We start from the raw sequence: 21395 nt of genomic DNA on the forward strand, positions 1-21395 counted from the left end.
TTCTGTGTGTTTTGATTTAGTGGGTTTAAAATGCATTATCAATGTTTAAAAAAAAACAAAAGGAGAATGTGCAGAAGAGTGGTGGCAGGGTAGCCTAGTGGTTAGCGTTGGTCTAGTAACCGGAAGGTTGCAAGTTCAAACCCCTGAGCTGACAAGGTACAAATCTGTCGTTCTGCCCCTAAACAGGCAGTTAACCGACTGTTCCTAGGCCATCATTGAAAATTTGTTCTTAACTGACTTGCCTAGTTAAATAAAGGTAAAAATAAAGAGGTAGGAAAACACTGAAAGGCTTGTAAGACACATTTCAAATGAAATTGGAATGATTATTTACACACAAAAAAAAAAAGATTTACAAGCCCATCAGAACTTTCTTGACACTCAATAACTCATCACTATCTAAAGAATGCAGATAATCTTAATATTTGAGCTAGATAAATGTAGGTTAATTTGTTCATTCTCTCAACTTCAGGCTATTATTTGAATCTATCATATTAGGACATGAACAAACACTGAAGCTGTTGTATGCTTCACAGAGCAGGAACATATGTGGCGTTTGTTGTTGGCCACTCAGTTTCAGGTACTAGACTACATGTAACATTTCTACCCATATTCATGTCATTATTGTTCAATTAACATGTTTAGCATTTTTTTCTGGTTATTTCTTTGTCATTGCTGTATAACCATCAGCGTGCCATGCTCTCATCTCCTCTGCGCCCGCACATGATGAGAGAACTGTTACAAAGTAACCGAAGATGAAAAAATGATAAGGGATGTGTCTTTCTACCCTTTTGCTTCCCAGTAATCACTAAAGATGTTTAATCAAATTTGATGTTTTATCTTTACGGAGTCGATGAAAACGGCCAAGTGGTCAGCAATCACATGCTGGGCTATTTACATTATCTTTCAGCGGGCCGGCAGTGTGATATACCGTCCCCTTTCAGCCAATCACAAGCCAGCCCCCACCGCTATAGGACATATAGCTGGCTGTATAAAGTGTCGTGTCTTGTTCACTGACTACACAGCAACAGCAGCATAAATCATCACCCTGCTACTGCAAATTGACGGGGAAAAAGTAAGTACTGCTTTCCATTCTGTTCTTTGCACAGTGTTAGGATCTTGGGTTATGGACATTTACCAGGGGCATTTGTTCTTCAATTTGATTGATACAGAAAGACAATATTAGTCTACAGTTTCTGATGTTGCTTTTTGTGCCGGCTGTTACCAAACGTTTACATTTTACATTTAAGTAATTTAGCAGGCGCTCTTATCCAGAGCGACTTACAAATTGACAAACATTCCCTCGAATATTTCTGGATATCACATAAAGTAATACATACCAATTTATTTAATTTGGAATACCGGTAGTGTAGTATCCTAGTTCCATATGTTTAATCTTTTTTCTTGTGTTGAGCGGAAGGTAGTTTGGAGGTTTTTTTTGTTTTGTTCTCACAAACCACATTTCCATCCAACGGTGGTATAGCAAGTAAAGCACATGTCCAAATGTCGACAACACAAAATACGCTAGACTAGGTGGAGTCTTTTTGTGTCAGTAAAATTAATTATGTGATTGTTGGTGAATATAATAACCATCATATCGAAGTAAACTTGGAGTAGTAGTGTGGACCTCACTTTACTACTCGTTGGGAAGGCATGCAGTTTATTAGGCTGCAGATTAAATCAATTATGATGAATTCACTTCACAGGATGGTGAAAGTGCAAGGTGATGTGTTTGTGAACCCTAGGTTGAATTAAAACAATAGCTGCTGATGACTTCACAAGTGAATTATTTATTACAATTGATATGACTTATATGGTTAAATGTCATTTTCTCTGTTAAAGCTACCCGTTGTAATGACTTCATAGTAACAGCGATTTTTGAAAACATTTTTTAATTTTTTAAAATTGAAATACAAATTAAATTGAGATTTTTCAATCATTCACACAATACCACATTGGTAGTAGTCAGTGACATGTCAAAGCTAAACTGGCCTTGGTTAAAACACTGGATGGGAGACCAAATGGATAGTTGTTGATCAACTCTCCAGTAGGAGGTGCTGCCCAGACTTTTTGTTGTTGTATATAACGTTGAAGATCTGCCGTTGTTTCAAAGGTACAAATTAAAAATGTTATGCTATATAGCTTATTTACGCTGAAAATACAAGGCTGACTCAGCTCTGCTCTCTCTCTCTCTCCACAGCTGTTTGACCATGATGTCCCTGTACTTGGCAGTGTTGGTGCTCTGTATGAGTGCTGTGTATGCGGCCCCTATGTTTGACTCTCAGTTGGAGGGCCACTGGCACTTGTGGAAGAACTGGCACAGCAAGAACTACCATGAGGTGGGTGTTTCAGCACAAGTAGAGGAGCACATCGTCATAGGAACCCCTCAGTAGCTCCCAACGAGTGGAGGCTGGTGGGATGAGCTTTTGGAGGATGGGTTTATTGTAAAGACTGGAATGGAATTATTGGAATGGTATCAAACATTTAGAAACTACTTTTGACTCAGTTCCATTACAGCCAGTACAATGAACCTGTCCTCCTTTGACTCCTCCCACCATCCTCCACTGTTCTCAACAAGGGGCTCAAATTGATCAAGTGGTGCATACATGTAGCTGTAAATTACACCTATGTATCATTAATTGCATGGATTTTGCACATAGTTCTGGGACAGTATATGATTGTGTATATGATTGTGTATATTTTCTCACTGTTTTTCACTCATTGTTACAGAGTGAGGAGGGCTGGAGGAGGATGGTTTGGGAAAAGAACCTGAAAAAAATTGAGATGCACAACCTGGACCATTCTATGGGAAAACACTCCTACCGTCTGGGCATGAACAACTTTGGTGACATGGTAAGAAGAATCACCTTGCTGAGCAGTGCTTGACATGGATTAAATGGGTGCCGCTACTCATTCTTGGGCCCTGTACTGTATATATTTATATCCAGGAACACTGCAGGACTTTTGAGCTAATATTCTATGAGGTGCAGGAACTAAAGCAATGGACATTTTCAGGTGCTGATATCAGTTCCAGTGAACTTCTGTCCAAGTCTGTTGCTGAGACATTTTACTGTGGAGCAGGAGCTACTTTTCAGCAGCACTTTCCCATACTGTGTGTGTGGTGTAGCTGGATCTTTTTGTTGCCATGCCATAGATTTGCTGAAGCACATACAGTATGAAATATTTCACAGGCACAGGTGTCTGCGTTGACAATGAAAGCAGGAATGTATTCAGACTCGCAGGTTAGGTTTCTTCAACTATCAAGCAGAAATGGAATAGTTCTCCCGAGAAGAGAATTGAAACTTACTCGTAGTATTTTAAAGATGCACACAGGATTTATGGCTAAGTGCACAACTTTTAAAACAGTCAAAAGCCGTTAAAAAAAATTACATTTCCCATTCAGATGGTAAATTACAAACCACATATTTTCAGGGAAGACATTACATTTCAACGTGTTCTGATTCTGTCCTCCCTAGACCAACGAAGAGTTCAGGCAGCTCATGAACGGCTACAAGCAGACGACTGAGAGGAAGTACAAGGGCTCTCTGTTCATGGAACCCAATTACCTGCAGGTCCCTGAAGCTGTGGACTGGAGAGAGAAGGGCTACGTCACTCCCATCAAGAACCAGGTGAGACCTGAATCACTCATGAGTCATGACTCATCCACACACTACTGTGTCACTAAATAAGGTTTTACTTCCAGAGAACTATCTGGCTTGATTGAGTGCTGTTTACCATGATTGTAATTTACAGTATCCTGAAGATAAGGTGGCAAATTGCGCATACATATTGTTATTTATATTTTAAATGTATTTATTACTGGCGTAATATGCACATGTCGTTTTCTGGCATGAAAAAGTAACAAGATGTTTAACAACCTTTACCCCCTCAGTGCTCATGTGGGTCTTGCTGGGCGTTCAGTTCCACCGGAGCCATAGAGGGCCAGCAATTCAGGAAGACTGGCAATCTGGTGTCTCTGAGTGAACAGAACCTGATGGACTGCTCCAGACCCCAGGGCAACGAGGGCTGTAATGGAGGTCTCATGGACTTGGCGTTCCAGTATGTAAAGGACAACGGCGGCCTGGACACAGAGGCGTCCTACCCCTATGTGGGCAAGGTAAGGCCCTGTGTTCTATTAGTCTGAATTCAAATATAATAGGGTATGAAGATGCATTTATTAAAAGTAAGGCCCTGTTCTTTTAGCCTGGTCCCAGATCATGCAGTTTTTGCTGTCGATCTGGAATGACTTACAACTTCAACTTTGAAAATTTGAGTTTCCACTTCATTACAGTGGGATTTGTCTCCAAGAATGACCGACTTGTTTGAATATTTGGAATATGTTGTTTTTTACTAATCATGGCCATTGTTCTTCCCTGGTAACTCAGGATGATGATCTTTGTCACTACCGACCCGAGTTCAGTGCTGTCAATGAAACTGGCTTTGTGGACATCCCCAGTGGCAAAGAACACGCTCTGATGACGGCTGTGGCGTCTGTCGGCCCCGTCTCTGTCGCCATCGATGCCAGCCACGAATCCTTCCAGTTCTACCAGTCTGGTGAGTAGCAGTTAGCGGTGCAACTTACATTTTGTGTAACATTATTTGCAGTGATCTGTACTGGTCTATTGTCCTGTTCACCATGTACAAATGGTGATGTCTTTGAATCAGATCAGGTGGTTTTACATACTGAGGTAAACTCCGTATCTTAGCCCACTAATTGAACTATGTCCTCTCCCTGTAGGGATCTATTATGAGGAGAAGTGCAGCAGTGAGGAGCTTGACCATGGAGTTCTGGTGGTGGGATACGGTTTTGAAGGAGAGGATGTAGATTGCAATAAATTCTGGATTGTCAAGAACAGGTACAGTACATAGTATCTTCCTAGGATGTTTTTTGTTTGTTACATCACCACTACGGGATTGGTTGATTTCCTCATCGGGGAATATGCCTCTCTTGTCCTGATACTATGGTCTAAGTCATACATTTTTCTAAAGCAGCAGTGAATCTATAATTTCCTACTAACTAGAACTGTGGGACTAACATGTTTTGTCTCTTCCTCAGCTGGAGCGAGAAATGGGGAGACAAAGGCTACATCTACATGGCCAAAGACAGGAATAACCACTGTGGCATCGCCACGGCAGCCAGCTACCCACTGGTCTAGTGTTCTGTAAGTTCTCGAACACTAGACCCAGAGTTGTAGTTTTAGAGATGTTTGACAAACGTTCTGAAAAAAGGGCCATGACGACTGCAGTTCTGCCTTAACTAAGTCTGTGAAATGCGCAAGAGAAACCTGCTGCATGGGTTTAAAGAAACACTGTTTTAAAGAAACACTGGGAAATTATGAATATTCTACCTATTTTGTTTTATACTTGATTTTATGTGTGTCGGTGCGATTGTATGTGTGTGTATAGATCTATTTGAGTTAACCATTCCGTTTATTTGTAACTTTACTTGATGAGACCAGCTAGACTACATTCTCTAGCACATGTCAGTTTGTGCTTACTGTTTGTGTTTACAAGACACAGAATATATATATATATTCCTGAGGTTTGTTTCTGAAAGTGAGGGACAAAAAGAGAATGGTACACCTGGGTTTGTTTCCTCCATTGCCTTTTATCTGCAGCTTGTGTTTGAGTAAAGGTGTTGAATAGTAATGCCTAGACAAGAGCCTAGTGATGCTGAGACTGATATGCCTCCGGGTGGTGAGAGGAGATGTATAACATTCTAACACACACATGTAGATGAGTTCAAATTGTGTTTAATAATAATAAACTACATTCATCAATCTGACTCCATTATCATGTGACTAACGGCTATAGATCATAAATGTATACTGGTGAATCTAGCCCACTTGTGAATCTACACATTATCACTCAGATGCTATAATTACATTTGTTCTAAGATAACTGATTATTAAAAGGATTATGCGCTGTCTATAGCACCCATCGTCCAAGCTTTAATTTATCTAGTTGATCTTAGACCAAGATGTAAAGTACCAATGTGTAATCTAATGTGTATAGTGTACATAACATTTACCATCAGAGTTCATTAAATATGAGCACAACTGTAGTCTCTAGTGTAAAGTAATCTGACGTGTTACAGTTTAAACAGTAAGGATACTATTATCAAATGGTACGTCACAGTAGTCGTAACAGCTTAGAAAATACACCCCTATGACATAAAATGTACATCAAAAGATCGGTTTACCAGTGACTCCATTAATTTATGAGCTTATATTCAATCAAAGAATGGCTCTGTAAAACGAGGACTTCATTTACTCAATTCCACTAACAGGATGTATTACTCACAAAACAATTGAGACAAACGATTACAGTGTAGGATACATTTTTTTCTTTTGGAAAAGTTTTATTGGCACAATTCCTTTAAAAACAGCTCATACATTTTTTACATCATTTACACACATAAAATCAGCAAAAAAAGAATAGAACACAGCATTTGAACGTTACATTTAAATTTGTTAAAAAGTACATGTTAAAACCAATGAAAACAACCATGAATAAAATTACTTTCCTTGTAAAAACCTCAAATCTGTAAAAGCCATTTAAAATGTGTGCTAATGATCTAACAAATGTAAAACATTTTTAAGACATGAAAAACATGTTAAAAAGCCACTTTGTTAAAAGGCTGTCTTCAGTCCCTTGTACAGGTGCGGGGTGAGTCTTTATCAAGCTCACCTCATCCTGCTCTTCTGAATAGATCATCGTCCCGTCCTTCGGGGCCTAGAGGAGATCCCTCCCCTAGGCGCATCGCCCTAGGCGCCGCAGCGCTGTCAGGCCGTGGCCGCCGGGACCTAGGGTGTTGTGGGGGACCCTTCACCTGGGGTCGAGGCCCCCTTCCTTCTGTACCACCCCAGGGCTTCCGTGGATACCATGGCCACTGCCTGGGGGTTGGTCTCTACGTTTTTCGCTACCAGCAGGTTACGGGAGGACCACAGTGCTTCCTTCAGGCACGTGAGGGTGGACCAGAACTTGGTGAGGCCCCCTTCCTTCGGCCCACCCCATACAGCACGAGCTGAGGTGTTAGGTCCTCCCCTGCTGGCAGACACAAGGTGATCAGGGGGCCTGCTTCCTTCCACAGGTCCCTGGCGGCTCTGCACTCCCAGAGCATGTGCCTCACCGACTCTTCTTGGCCGCAGCCTGGTCGGGGGCACGCGGATGTCCTCCCCATGCCCCGTGAGTGCATAACGGCCCTGACCGGGAGGATCTCGTGGGCGACCATCCAGGACAGGTCCCGATGCCGATTCAGGAGAGCAGGATGGGCCACGTTGCGCCAAAACGTTGTGGGCTCACCTATAGCAAGCCCTCTCACTGGACATACTGGTTCCCGCTCCTGCACAAGAGAGAGAAGAGAGCGGTGTTTTGTTAAGACCGTGACTGTTTCTTTTTCCAGTTTAAAATGTCTTAAAAACTTCTGGAGCTGGGCGTAGTGCGGGGGTAGCAGGAAAGAGACTGGGGCTCGCAGGTCGACTGGGATCAGCCGCAGAGTCCTGAGGTAAGATCCCAGCCAGAAGCGTGCGAGGGCCTGCGTCTTGTTGTTGACCGGGGAGGTGGCAAGAGTCAGATGTAACGCTGTGTAGCGGCTGCCCAGGAACAAGTAGAGGTCAGGCAAGCCTTTCCCCCCCTTGGACCTGGGCCTCTTGACCACCTCCCTCCTCAGCCTCTCCCACTTGCCTCCCCACAGGAAGTAAAAAAAGCATCCGCTCCAGGTCTAAAATACTCCTTCGAGGGGGGATAAAAACAGAACTGATTAATAAAAGCACAGGTAAAATCACAGCTTTAATGATTAAAACCTTGCCCTCAAAAGTCAGCTGTCGTAGTCCCCAAAAACCCCACACCCTGACCTAACCAAACAGAAAATAATAAGGAACTCTAAGGTCGGGGCGTGATAAACGGTGACTTTAAAAAAGTTACAGAGTTTAATGGCTGTGATGGGATAAAACTGAGGATGGATCAACAACATTGTAGTTACTCCACAATACTAATCTAATTGACAGAGTGAAAAGAAGGAAGCATGCACAGAATACAAATATTGCAAAACATGCATCCTGTTTACAATAAGGCACTTAAGTAAAACTGCAAAAAAACAAAAAAAAGCTATCCTGAATACAAAGCATTATGTTTGCAAATCCAACACATCACCGAGTACCACTCTTCATATTTTCAAACATGGTAGTGGCTGCATCATGTTATGGGTATGCTTGTCATCGGCAAGGACTAGGGAGTTTTTATTTGTATTAAAATAAACAAAATAAGGCTAAGCACAGACACAATCCTTGAGGAAAAGACTGGGGGACAAATGTACCTTTCAGTAGGACAATAATTTATAACACAAGGCCAAATATACACTGAAGTTGCTTACCAACACGACATTGAATGTTCCTGACAGTGCTGTAAATTGTACTAATTTGTCATACTTGAGTAAAAGTAAAAATGCCTTAATAAATAATGACTCAAGTAAAAGTGAAAGTCACCAAGTAAAATATTATGAGTAACAGTTTAAAAGTATGGTTTTAAATATACTTAAGTATCAAAAGTAAATGTAATAGCAAAATATACTTAAGTGTCAAAAGTAAAAGTGTAAAAAATGTCAAATTCCTTATATTAAGTGTCAGGACCCGGTTACGAACCGAGGTCTCCGGAGTGAGTAACAGTCACTTAACAAACTGAGCCACGAATAGTCGGCAGAACACAGAAGATGAGGCAGACACAGCAGTACTTGAGACAGTGTATTTAATGAAGTAAAAATCTTCTCCTTTCCCCCTTCTGATGACCAGTCCTTCAGGAAAACATGGAATTCCACAAGAACAAAGGTAATCCTCCAAGACAAAAAGGTAAATACACAAGGTGGTAGGTATAGCATAAAAAGCCTCAAAAGATACTCAAAAATAAATAAACAAGAACAAAAAACAGAATTCCACAAGAGAGTTCACCAGGATCACCAAGAGTACACAGAATACTAGGGCTGGGTGCTAACATACAAACACAGAGCAAATAACTGAGGTCGCTCTGGATAAGAGCGTCTGCTAAATGACTTAAATGTAAATGTAATGTAAATGAAAACATGGAATTCCACAAGAACAAAGGTAATCCTCCAAGACAAAAGGTAAATACACAAAATTAAGGGTTTAAATATTAAGGGTTTAAATACAATCAGGGGAAACGAGGCACAGGTGCAAATAATAATGGGGATCAAGGGAAAACAAAAGGTCAAAAAGCACAATGGGGGCATCTAGTGACCAAAAACCGGAACAACCCTGGCCAAATCCTGACATTAAGCAAACCAGATGGATAGCAAGGGGCACACTCCAACACCCCCAACATATTAAGCATGTGTGTTTATTGAGTCCGCCAGATCAAAGGCAGTAGGAATGACCAGGGATGTTCTCTTGATAATTGAGTTATTTGACCATTTTCCTGTCCTGCTAAGCATTTCAAATGTAATGAGAACTTATTGGGTGTCAGGGTATATGTATGGAGTAAAAAGTAAGATGTCAAATATATAAAGAGTAAAGTACAGATACCCCCAAATCACTACTTAAGTAGGACTTTAAAGAAGTTTTACTTAAATATTTTACACCACTGGTTCCCGAGTAGCCTATTTACAGTTTTGACTTAAATTGGCTTAAAAATCTATGGCAAGACTTGAAATTGGCCGTCTAGACAATGATCAACAACCAACTTGACAGAGCTTGAAGAATTAAAAAAATAATAATGTGCAATATTGTAAAATCTAGGTGTGCAAAGCTCTTACAAACTTACCCAGAAATATTCACAGCTGTTATCTCTGCCAAAGGTGGTTCTAATATGTACTGTATTGACTCAGGGGTGTGAATACTTATGTAGGCTAAATTAGATGTTTCTTTATTTAATTTTCAATACATTTGAAAACATTTCTAACTTTGAAACATGTTTTCATTTTGTCATTATGGGTTATTGTGTGTAGATGGGTGAGAAATATAATCTCTAATAGAAGAACTGTGTGTCTGATACACACAAGAGGTTTGCTAACAAGCAAATGAGAGAATTCACTTCCCTTTTTACCAAATTCAAGAGAAAACACCCATAACCTAAATGAACAATTGCTTGCACTTTGCTAGTGAAAACAAAATGTAGGAACAGCACACCCAGAATCTAATCTAATCATCTCAACCTTTTTAATTTCCACATGTAGGAAGCTTTTGTGTTTTGTGTTTTACAATAATCTACATTAGTAGTAGGTGAGTCAGAGACAATAGGCCTATCATTGTCATGCATCTAATTGGCCTATTGCTCAACGGAAGGAGACAGCCTGCCCCACCTACTTACTTAATTGGCAATCAAGTTCAAAAAAGTAAGTTGAATCAGCAGGTCGAACTCAGATACAGAGAGTGGGATGGATAAACAAAAGGCAGGACCAAGTGATGCACAAAAACATTTTACAGTGTCTGTGTTCAATGCTACTTTGATATTGCAACCACACAACTCAAACGCCGGTTCACCAGTATGAATGAAATCGCAACCGTCTTTCTTTGATTGAGCCGTCAAGAACTGTTGTCCGCTAAAGATTATAATCTGTTTGCATCTGCCAGTTTATTGGCTGCCCGGTATCCAGACGACTTGTACCCAGAGCTTCCTATACAGTTAATATCTTTCCGTAACGTGTTGAGGCTGGAAATTAAGGAGAATATGAGATGAAGCACCAATCCCTTCTGCCCAGTTTCCCTGACGTTGCTACTGCAATCCAACTATTTTTAACCATCCCTGCAACTGTCACTTCTGCAGAGAGATCGTTCTCTAAACTAAAACTCATAATGAACAACCTCAGAAGCACAACGTTTCAGGAAAGACTGACTGGGTTGTCAATACTCAGTACAGAAAACAATTGGGCCCGCAACCTGGACCTACAAGCTGTGGTGAAAACATTTGCACACAAAACTGCAAGGCGATGCATTCTGATACTGTAGCAATAGGCCTCTAAATTGAAAAAAATTGAGAGAATCATAGACCCAAAGAGATACTTTTTTCTAAAATAAGGAAATAGTGAGAAAAAAAACTTAAACTTTCAATTTTCACCTAAAATGACATACCCAAATCGAACTGCCTGTAGCTCAGGCCTTGAAGCAAGGATATGCATATTCTTGGTACCATTTGAAAGGAAACACTTTGAAGTGTGTGGAAATGTGAAAGGGATGTAGGAGAATATAACACAATAGATCTGGTAAAAGATAATACAAAGACAAAACCAACCGTTCTTGTGTATTGTTTTTGTACCATCATCTTTGAAATGCAAGAGAAAATCCATAATGTATTATTCCAGCCCATGTGAAATTTAGATTTTGGCCCCTAGATGGCAGCAGTGTGTGTATAAAATTTTAGACTGATCCAATGAACCATTGCATTTCTGTTCAACATTTTGTATCAAGACTGCCCAAATGTGCCTAATTTGTTTATTATTATCGTTCATGTTAAAAAAATCTGCATTCTCCTCAAACAATTGCATGGAATTCTTTCACGGTAATAGCTACTGTAAATTGGACAGTGCAGTTAGATTAACACGACTTTAAGCTCTCTGCCAATATCAGATATGTCTATGTCCTGGGAATTGTTTTTGTTACTTACAACCTCATGCTAATCACATTAGCCTACGTTAGCTTAACAGTCCCGTGGACGGGACACCGATCACCCCCAAAATAAATAATAATAATAAAAAATTGGATTGAATTATACTGAACAAAAATATAAATGGTATAAAATGGTATAAAAATACAAAATATAAATATATATCCAACAATTTCATTGATTTTACTGAATAACAGTTCATGTGAGGAAATCAGTCAATTGAAATAAATTCATTAGGCCCTAATCTCTGAATTTCACATGACTGGGAAAACAGATATGCATCTGTTGGTCACAGATACCTTTAAAAATGTGGCCTCACAATGGGCCTCAGAATCTCATCACGGTGTTTTTGTGCATTCAAATTGCCATGGATAAAATGCAATTATGTTCGTTGTCCGTAGCTTATGTCTGATCATACCATGAGAGTAAATAGAGACTGATGTATTGATTAAAGTCCTCTTGTCCGAGAGAGATTATCAAAACGTCACTCTAGGGTAAGCCTACACGAAACACAGCCCTTATTTGAGCAGTTTCTAAAATCCCATATGGGAAAATGAATGGTGGAAAAACGATTGGAACCATTTCCCTGTTTGACCGCTAGGTTTTATGGGTATTATGACTCATATTGTGGTGCTCTGTTTGTGTAGGCTATTAGCCAGACAAAACCATCTGAGTGCTTTTGTCACTTCTAGGTTAGACTACTGCAATGCACTACTTTCCGGCTACCCGGATAAAGCACTAAATAAACTTAGTTTAGTGCTAAATACAGCTGCTAGAATCCTGACTTGAACCAAAAAAATTGATCATAATACTCCAGTGCTAGCCTCCCTACACTGGCTTCCTGTCAAGGCAAGGGCTGATTTCAAGGTTTTACTGCTCACCTACAAATCATTACATGGGCTTGCTCCTACCTATCTCTCTGATTTGGTCCTGCCGTACATACCTACACGTACGCTACGGTCACAAGACGCAGGCCTCCTAATTGTCCCTAGAATTTCTAAGCAAACATCTGGAGGCAGGGCTTTCTCCTATAGAGCTCCATTTTTATGGAATGATCTGCCTACCCATGGAAGAGACGCAAACTCGGTCTCAACCTTTAAGTCTTTACTGAAGACTCATCTCTTCAGTGGGTCATATAATTGAGTGTAGTCTGGCCCAGGAGTGGGAAGGTGAACGGAAAGGCTCTGGAGCAACGAACCGCCCTTGCTGTCTCTGCCTGGCCGGTTCCCCTCTTTCCACTGGGATTCTCTGCCTCTAACCCTATTACATGGGCTGAGTCACTGGCTTACTGGGGCTCTTTCATACCGTCCCTAGGAGGGGTGCGTCACTTGAGTGGGTTGAGTCACTGATGTTATCTTCCTGTCTGGGTTGGCGCCCCCTCTTGGGTTGTGCCGTGGCGGGGATCTTTGTGGGCTATATTCGGCCTTGTCTCAGGATGGTAAGTTGGTGGTTGAAGATATCTCTCTAGTGGTGTGGGGGCTGTGCTTTGGCAAAGTGGGTGGGGTTATATCCTTCCTGTTTGGCCCTGTCCGGGGGTGTCCTCGGATGGGCCCACAGTGTCTCCTGAACCCTCCTGTCTCAGCTTCCAGTATTTATGCTGCAGTAGTTTCTGTCAGGGGGCTAGGGTCAGTTTGTTATATCTGGAGTACTTCTCCTGTCCTATCCGGTGTCCTGTGTGAATTTAAGTATGCTCTCTCTAATTATCTATTTCTCTCTTTCTTTCACTCTCTCGGAGGACCTGAGCCCTAGGACCATGCCTCAGGACGACCTGACATGATGACTCCTTGCTGTCCCCAGTCCACCTGGCCGTGCTGCTGCTCCAGTTTCAACTGTTCTGCCTGTGATTATTATTATTTGACCATGCTGGTCATTTATGAACATTTGAACATCTTGGCCATGTTCTCTTATAATCTCCACTCGGCACAGCCAGAAGAGGACTGGCCACCCCACATAGCCTGGTTCCTCTCTAGGTTTCTTCCTAGGTTTTGGCCTTTCTAGGGAGTTTTCCTAACCACCGTGCTTCTACACCTGCATTGCTTGCTGTTTGGGGTTTCAGGCTGGGTTTCTGTACAGCACTTTGAGATATCAGCTGATGTACGAAGGACTATATAAATACATTTGATTTGATTTTATTTGTATGCCATGCTGTACCAGAGGAGCAGATTGGTAAAGAAAGGCAGACAGGTCAGCTCCATGTGGAGGGGTGGTCAGGTCAACTCCCTGTTCGTTCCTCTCCAGGAAGGATGAGACCATCCGTGCCTCCTCCAATTCCCATCTGGCTTGACAGTGCCATCGCTGCTGTGCCAGGTCCTTGGCAATGAATTCCCGTTTCTGTAGAGCTCTACGGGCCTGCACATCCAATTGGTGACATCGTTTGTCAGCCTGTCGTTCCTCCTCAATCTGACGCTCAATTTCCTCCCATGCTAATAGTTTCATCCTCTCTTGTAGGACAGCGGTCTGTGAATCACTGAGGGCTAGTGAATGGCGGCTGCCATGGCCACTTCCAAAGGGGTATCCACTGGTCGAACACCACTCCGTCTAGAGTGCTTTGACGATTTCCCATCCTCTTAAAAATAGGGGGCAGAATTTTCACTTTTGGATAAATAGCATGCCCAATTTCAACTTCCTGCTACTCATGCCAAGAATATAAGATATGCATATTATTCATAGATTTGGATATAAAACACTCTGAAGTTTCTAAAACTGTTTGAATCATGTCTGTGAGTATAACAGAACTTATGTAGCAGGAAAAACCCTGAGGACTAACGATTCAGAATTTTTTTTCCCCCCATCTCTTCCCTATATTGTCTTTGCCATTGGAAATTTAATAGGAATCTACTTTCAGTTCCTACCGCTTCCACACAATGTCTCCAGTGTTTGGAATATGGCTGAGGTTATTCCTTTGTCTTTATCAGGAAGTAGGCCAACTCGGAACAGGGGACACTTTTGTGAGCTGCACAAGACGTGAAGAGCAGAGCTTTTTTCTTTTCGTTCATGTATTGAATACAGATTGCCCCGTCTACAATTTGATCGATTATTAACATTTAAAAATACCTAATGTTGTATTACAAAAGTAGTTTTAAATATGTTGGCAAAGTTTATAGGCACTTTTGAAATATTTTTTAGTGACGTTGCATTTTTCTAAGCTGTTTTTTTATGGATCAAACGCGCTTTATAAATGGACATTTTCGATATGTATGGACGGAATTAATCGTACAAAACGATCAATTGTGATGTTTATGGGACATATTGGAGTGCCAACAAAAGAAGCTCGTCAAAGGTAATGCATATTTAATATTTTATTTCAGCGTTTTGTGTAGCGCCTGCTACGCTAGCTCCTATGTTTACTGCTGGTAAGGATGGCTGCAGGCTATCAGATAATAGCTTCATACAGTGCCTTGCGAAAGTATTCGGCCCCCTTGAACTTTGTGATCTTTTGCCACATTTCAGGCTTCAAACATAAAGATATAAAACTGTATTTTTTTGTGAAGAATCAACAACAAGTGGGACACAATCATGAAGTGGAACGACATTTCATGGATATTTCGAACTTTTTTAACAAATCAAAAACTGAAAAATTGGTGGTGCAAAATTATTCAGCCCCTTTACTTTCAGTGCAGCTAACTCTCTCCAGAAGTTTAGTGAGGATCTCTGAATGATCCAATGTTGACCATAAATGACTAATGATGATAAATACAATCCACCTGTGTGTAATCAAGTCTCCGTATAAATGCACCTGCACTGTGATAGTCTCAGAGGTCCGTTAAAAGCGCAGAGAGCATCATGAAGAACAAGGAACACACCAGGCAGGTCCGAGATACTGTTGTGAAGAAGTTTAAAGCCGGATTTGGATACAAAAATATTTCCCAAGCTTTAAACGTCCCAAGGAGCACTGTGCAAGCGATAATATTGAAATGGAAGGAGTATCAGACCACTGCAAATCTACCAAGACCTGGCCGTCCCTCTAAACATTCAGCTCATACAAGGAGAAGACTGATCAGAGATGCAGCCAAGAGGCCCATGATCACTCTGGATGAACTGCAGAGATCTACAGCGGAGGTGGGAGACTCTTTCCATAGGACAACAATCAGTCGTATATTGCACAAATCTGGCCTTTATGGAAGAGTGGCAAAACGAAAGCCATTTCTTAACCTGTTACTCCTACCCCCTACTTTTTCGAACATTCTGTTAAAAATCGCGCAACATTTCAGCACCCTGCTACTCATGCCAGGAATATAGTATATGCATATGATTAGTATGTGTGGATAGGAAACACTCAGACGTTTATAAAACTGGTTGAATCACGGCTGTGACTATAACAGAACGTGCGTTTCATCGAAAAGTGCAGGAAAATCTGATCACTGAAAATGGGAAAATATATCCATGTGCCACTTCAACCAATTGTTAAACGTGAACCACATTAAATGGGGCCGAGGTTGCAATACCTACAGCTTCTACACGATGTCAACAGTCTTGTCATTTGCCTACTATTTGTTTCTTGGTCAAACAGAAACAAGGCAGCGCAGTTCTTCCGGTCTCCGACCGGATATTTTGGTTGAGATTTACCCGGACATTATTTCCAGACGTACAGCTATAGAATACACATCGCCTCGTGATCAATTTGATCGCTTATTAACGTTTACTAATACCTAAAGTTGCATTACAAAAGTATTTCGAAGTCTTTTGTGAAAGTTTATCGTCGACTCTTTTAATTTAAAAAAATGACGTTACGTTATAAAACGCTATTTTTTTCGTTGATCACACAGTCTTCATAGATCGATATCTAGGCTATATATGGACTGATTTAATCGGAAAAAAAGACCCAATAGTGTTTATGGGACATCTAGGAGTGCCAACAAAGAAGATGGTCAAAGGTAATGAATGTTTTATATTTTATTTGTGCGTTTTGTGTAGCGCTGACTATGCTAATTCTTTTTTTTACGTCCCCTGCGGGTCTTTTGGGGTGTTACATGCTATCAGATAATAGCTTCTCATGCTTTCGCCGAAAAGCATTTTAAAAATCTGACTTGTTGCCTGGATTCACAACGAGTGTAGCTTTAATTCAATACCCTGCATGTGTATTTTAATGAACGTTTGAGTTTTAACGAGTGCTATTAGCATTTAGCATAGCGCATTTGCATTTCCAGATGTCTAGATGGGACGCCTGCGTGTCAGGTAGGAGCAAGAGGTTAAAGATATCCATAAAAAATGTTGTTAAAGTTTGCCACAAGCCACCTGGGAGACACACCAAACATGTGGAAGAAGGTGCTCTGGTCAGATGAAACCAAAATGTAACTTTTTGGCAACAATGCAAAACGTTATGTTTGGCGTAAAAGCAACACAGCTCATCACCCTGAACACACCATCCCCACTGTCAAACATGGTGGTGGCAGCATCATGGTTTGGGCCTGCTTTTCTTCAGCAGGGACAGGGAAGATGGTTAAAATTGATGGGAAGATGGATGGAGCCAAATACAGGACCATTCTGGAAGAAAACCTGATGGAGTCTGCAAAAGACCTGAGACTGGGACTGAGATTTGTCTTCCAAAAAGACAATGATCCAAAACATAAAGCAAAATCTACAATGGAATGGTTCAAAAATAAACATATCCAGGTGTTAGAATAGCCAAGTCAAAGTCCAGACCTGAATCCAATCGAGAATCTGTGGAAAGAACTGAAAACTGCTGTTCACAAATGCTCTCCATCCAACCTCACTGAGCTCGAGCTGTTTTGCAAGGAGGAATGGGAAAAATTTCAGTCTCTCGATGTGCAAAACTGATAGAGAAATACCCCAAGCGACTTACAGCTGTAATCACAGCAAAAGGTGGCGCTACAAAGTATTAACTTAAGGGGGCTGAATAATTTTGCACGCCCAATTTTTCAGTTTTTGATTTGTTAAAAAAGTTTGAAATATCCAATAAATGTCGTTCCACTTCATGATTGTGTCCCACTTGTTGTTGATTCTTCACAAAAAAATACAGTTTTATATCTTTATGTTTGAAGCCTGAAATGTGGCAAAAGGTCGCAAAGTTCAAGGGGGCCGAATACTTTCGCAAGGCATTGTATGCTTTCGCCGAAAAGCATTTAAAAAATCTGACATGTTGGCTGGATTCAAAACGAGAGTCGCTTTAATTGAGTATCTTACATGTGTGATTTAATGAAAGTTTGAATTTTATAGCATTTTATTTGAATCTGGCACTCTGCATTTCCCCTGGCAATTGGCCAGTTGAGACGCTAGCGTCTCCCCTATCCTCAAGAGGTTTTTAAAGGGTGAGCGGAGCCTGCCTTAGGAAGCTGGTCGACCTGTGCGGTGGGAGTTATCTCCTTCATAGGTTCTTCATGTAGACCACTTTCCTGCTCCAAAGCAGTTTCCGGCACTTGGCTCAAAGGAGATGGCTGAAACGTATAGTTGATCCATCAACACTTTGAGCTCTGGTGGGCTTGCCCTTTGATGTCGGAAACTTGACCACATAATCCTTAAGATAACCAGGTGCTTGCCTGGTTCTTCTGGTGCTGCTGATGGTTGAGGATGAAGCCTTTGTTGCTTTAGGATTAGCTCCTGGATATTTCCTTTGTTCCAAGACCTTTCCCTCAGCTGCTCTCTCCGTCTCTCTTCTTCCTTCCAGTGGAGACAATTCTTCCCTCTCCGCCTCCATTTCCTTTTCACCTGTCTTTGGTTCAGTCATCATCCGGCTCGAAGGACCATTGAAAGATTAGTGGAATCTGTGTGGGTAGCTGGACAGGAGGGATGACTGACAGTGAAGGTGAACAGTTGGTCACGTGTCAGGTGACAGAGGAATGGATGAGACTGAGGCAGGAATTCCTTTAACCATAAAGTGGTATATTTACTGAGTAGTGTGGATTCATGGACGCACAGAACTTCTGGATCAGACGGAGTTAAGGAAGAGAAAGCAGCGAGATCAGGCGAAGGCAATTTCCTCCTTTTATGGAGTTGAGATCTGTCAGACATTTCCACCTGACCTAATTAAAGTGCCCCTGGCCCAGCTGAGTAAATGGCAATAAATTAAAGGATTATTCCACCAACTCCATGGGCCTTTTCTACAACTGGATTATGCTTGTGTTTTATTGATAGAAGGGGGGGGGGTAATAAGACCCTGCCCTCCTTACATTTATAGGGTCCTAAACTACAGATGAACAATGTATATTCATTATAGAGGTGTAGTATTGTTTCACAGTTGTTTTCTGGTCTCTTTGCCTCTTATAAAGAGACCCCTCTGAGAAATGTGTGACTGTGAAGACAGAACTCTGCAGGGGAGTGTAAGGGATCAGAGATTAGTCAGACATTCTACTATAAATCAACTTGGACATTTACTGCTAAGCTTTCAGATAGCTATATAAACAACAGTTTTAGTGTTGAGTAGGCATGGTTTTGGTCTCATGAGTAAAAGATAATGACGTAGGCAGTGACATCACTTGGGCTGGACTTCCGGTTTAATAAAATAACTTGGGACCTTTTCTTTTATGCATAACTTACTCGGAAACATGCGTTATGTTCCTGTTGTCAACTTCTGTCTGCAATTACATGAATAACGGGTTTTGAATGATTTATTCAAGATATTGTCATAATGCTAATTTCACCAATGGAGCCAATGATTGACAAGGAACAAGGAAACGAACCCCAACAGTAGCCTAAAATACAATTTAATACACTTTTGGTGAAACTTAAAACCTGAACGTCAATATGGAGTCAACATACAAGTGTAAGTAAAAAGGAATGTAAATAAGTTAGAAATTGTGCTACAAACACCTCTCATTAAATGAATGATGTTTTTATTTGGTTAGCTTTTGGAAATTGTAGAAATCAAACATTTTCCTAGTAGCTAGGTAGGTGTCAGGACCAAACACAGAGCAAAGAACTGAATAAAACAAAGGGTTTAAATACAATCAGGGGAAACGAGGCACAGGTGCAAATAATAATGGGGATCAAGGGAAAACAAAAGGTCAAAAGGCACAATGGGGGCATCTAGTGATCATAAACCGGAACAACCCTGGCCAAATCCTGACAGTAGGCTAACGTAAACTCACCCCATTGCGTACAAATGTGCGCAACCGCAACATTCAAACGAGGCTGCAAAGAAAACTAATGGGACTGTAGCGACTGTGTTGACTTCAAAATCTGGGGTATGAACTACGTTTCTATTCAAGCATTGATCGACATGGTAATGGCTCTATAGTATTGGATAAAAGTTGAAAAAACTGACCCTGCTTTACATCGTGACGTGTCATGCCGTAATGTACAGCACTCATAAAGAAACTATTTCTGTCTTACAATCTCTCTCCAACAGGTGTAGCACTTCTCTCATCATTTAAAAACAAGAAATGGACAGTGACGGGAGTAAGGGGGATACCTAGTCATTTTTTGCGTTCATCACTGCAAGCGATCATGATTCTCAAAGCCGCTGTTGACTTCTGAAGGTCACTTTAGCACTGCCCTAAAAACATGATTCAAATTCGACATAAACATTCAAATAGGTATGTAATGACATATTATATAAACTCTTTATAGTATTTTATTTACATTTTAGAGGCGATAAGGTGATAAGTTGTACAGATCGAGTGAAAAAAGCAGTTTTCCCACACATCTCCTCTCCTTCTCACTACCACGCATTAGTTTTGCTTCCCCACCCGCCATTTTTTTAAAGACCCAACGGACAGTGGACAGTGACGGGGGCTCATTGCCTTGTTGAATTATGCAGAAACGGTCAGCATGCAGGTCTCGGCATGAATTCTGTTGGAAAGGGGAGAAATTGTGCTTTACAATGGTATTGACATTACAGTTGATCTGGAAGTATTACATTTTTTGAGCGCTAAAATAAGGTCAATTGTACGGACCAAGGCCATGTACAAAAGTGAGTGAGTTTACGTTAGTTAGCTAATTAATTTGCTAGCTATCATACAGTAGGCATATTTTAATAATTATATAGTTAATATAAATAGACATGCAATCATAACTGACTGTAGAACATATAAAGCACTCACAAACTACGGGTAGCTGAAAACTACCATTGTGGGATGAACAAGTGACGGATATCCGGGCAAGGGCGGTCCATTTAAAAAGCATTCCTTCCTCCCTCACCCCTCAGCTAGCGGGATATACGCTGCACCGGCAAGACAGAACAACGATGGGGGCGGTCTGTGCATATTTGTAAACAACAGCTGGTGCATGAAATCTAAGGAAGTCTATAGATTTTGCTCGCCTGAAGTACAGTATATTGTGATAAATTGCAGGCCACACTACTTGCCTAGAGAGTTTTCAGCTATACTTTTCGTGGCTGTTTATTTACCACCTCAGACAGATGCTTGCACTAAGACCGCACTCAGTCAGCTGTATAAGGAAATAAGCAAACAGGAAACCACTCACCCAGAGGCGGCGCTCCTTGTGGCCGGAAACTTTAATGCAGAGAAACTTAAATCAGTTCTACCAAATTTCCATCAACATGTTAAATGTGCAACCAGAGGGAAGAAATTCTAGATCACCTGTACTCCACACACAGAGACTCCTACAAAGCTCTCTCTCCCCATTCATTTGGTAAATATGACCACAACTCTATCCTCCTGATTCCTGTTTACAAGCAAAACTTTAAGCAGGAAGCACCAGTGACTTGGTCTATGAAAAAGTGGTCAGGTGAAGCAGATGCTAAACTACAGGACTGACTGTTTTGCTATCACAGACTGGAACATGTTCCAGGATTCTGCTGATGGCATTGAGGAGTACACCACATCAGTCTTTGGCTTTATTAGTAAGTGTATTGATGACGTCGTCCC

At 41.1% G+C, this 21395-nt stretch overlaps 1 protein-coding gene across 1 annotated transcript; it reads left to right on the forward strand.

The window, feature by feature from the left end:
• Positions 1-958: 958 nt before the first annotated feature.
• Positions 959-5777, forward strand: LOC124047777 (procathepsin L-like). Its single transcript, XM_046368085.1, has 8 exons — positions 959-1072; positions 2198-2336; positions 2728-2850; positions 3474-3626; positions 3890-4114; positions 4383-4551; positions 4736-4853; positions 5054-5777. Exons 2-8 carry the CDS (start codon positions 2208-2210, stop codon positions 5151-5153), a joined length of 1017 nt encoding a protein of 338 aa, XP_046224041.1. The 5' UTR covers positions 959-1072; positions 2198-2207; the 3' UTR covers positions 5154-5777.
• The last annotated feature ends 15618 nt before the right edge of the window (positions 5778-21395 follow it).

Source organism: Oncorhynchus gorbuscha, linkage group LG11 (assembly GCF_021184085.1).
Source record: "Oncorhynchus gorbuscha isolate QuinsamMale2020 ecotype Even-year linkage group LG11, OgorEven_v1.0, whole genome shotgun sequence".
NCBI lineage: Eukaryota > Metazoa > Chordata > Actinopteri > Salmoniformes > Salmonidae > Oncorhynchus > Oncorhynchus gorbuscha.

What these genes read in the sequence shown, in the direction of transcription:
- LOC124047777 (XM_046368085.1), top strand. Translation starts at nt 2,208, where the DNA reads ATGATGTCCCTGTACTTGGCAGTGTTGGTGCTCTGTATGAGTGCTGTG. An exon ending in TCACTCCCATCAAGAACCAG is followed by an intron (nt 3,627 to 3,889) that starts GTGAGACCTGAA and finishes TTACCCCCTCAG; the next exon opens with TGCTCATGTGGGTCTTGCTG. An exon ending in CTTCCAGTTCTACCAGTCTG is followed by an intron (nt 4,552 to 4,735) that starts GTGAGTAGCAGT and finishes CTCTCCCTGTAG; the next exon opens with GGATCTATTATGAGGAGAAG.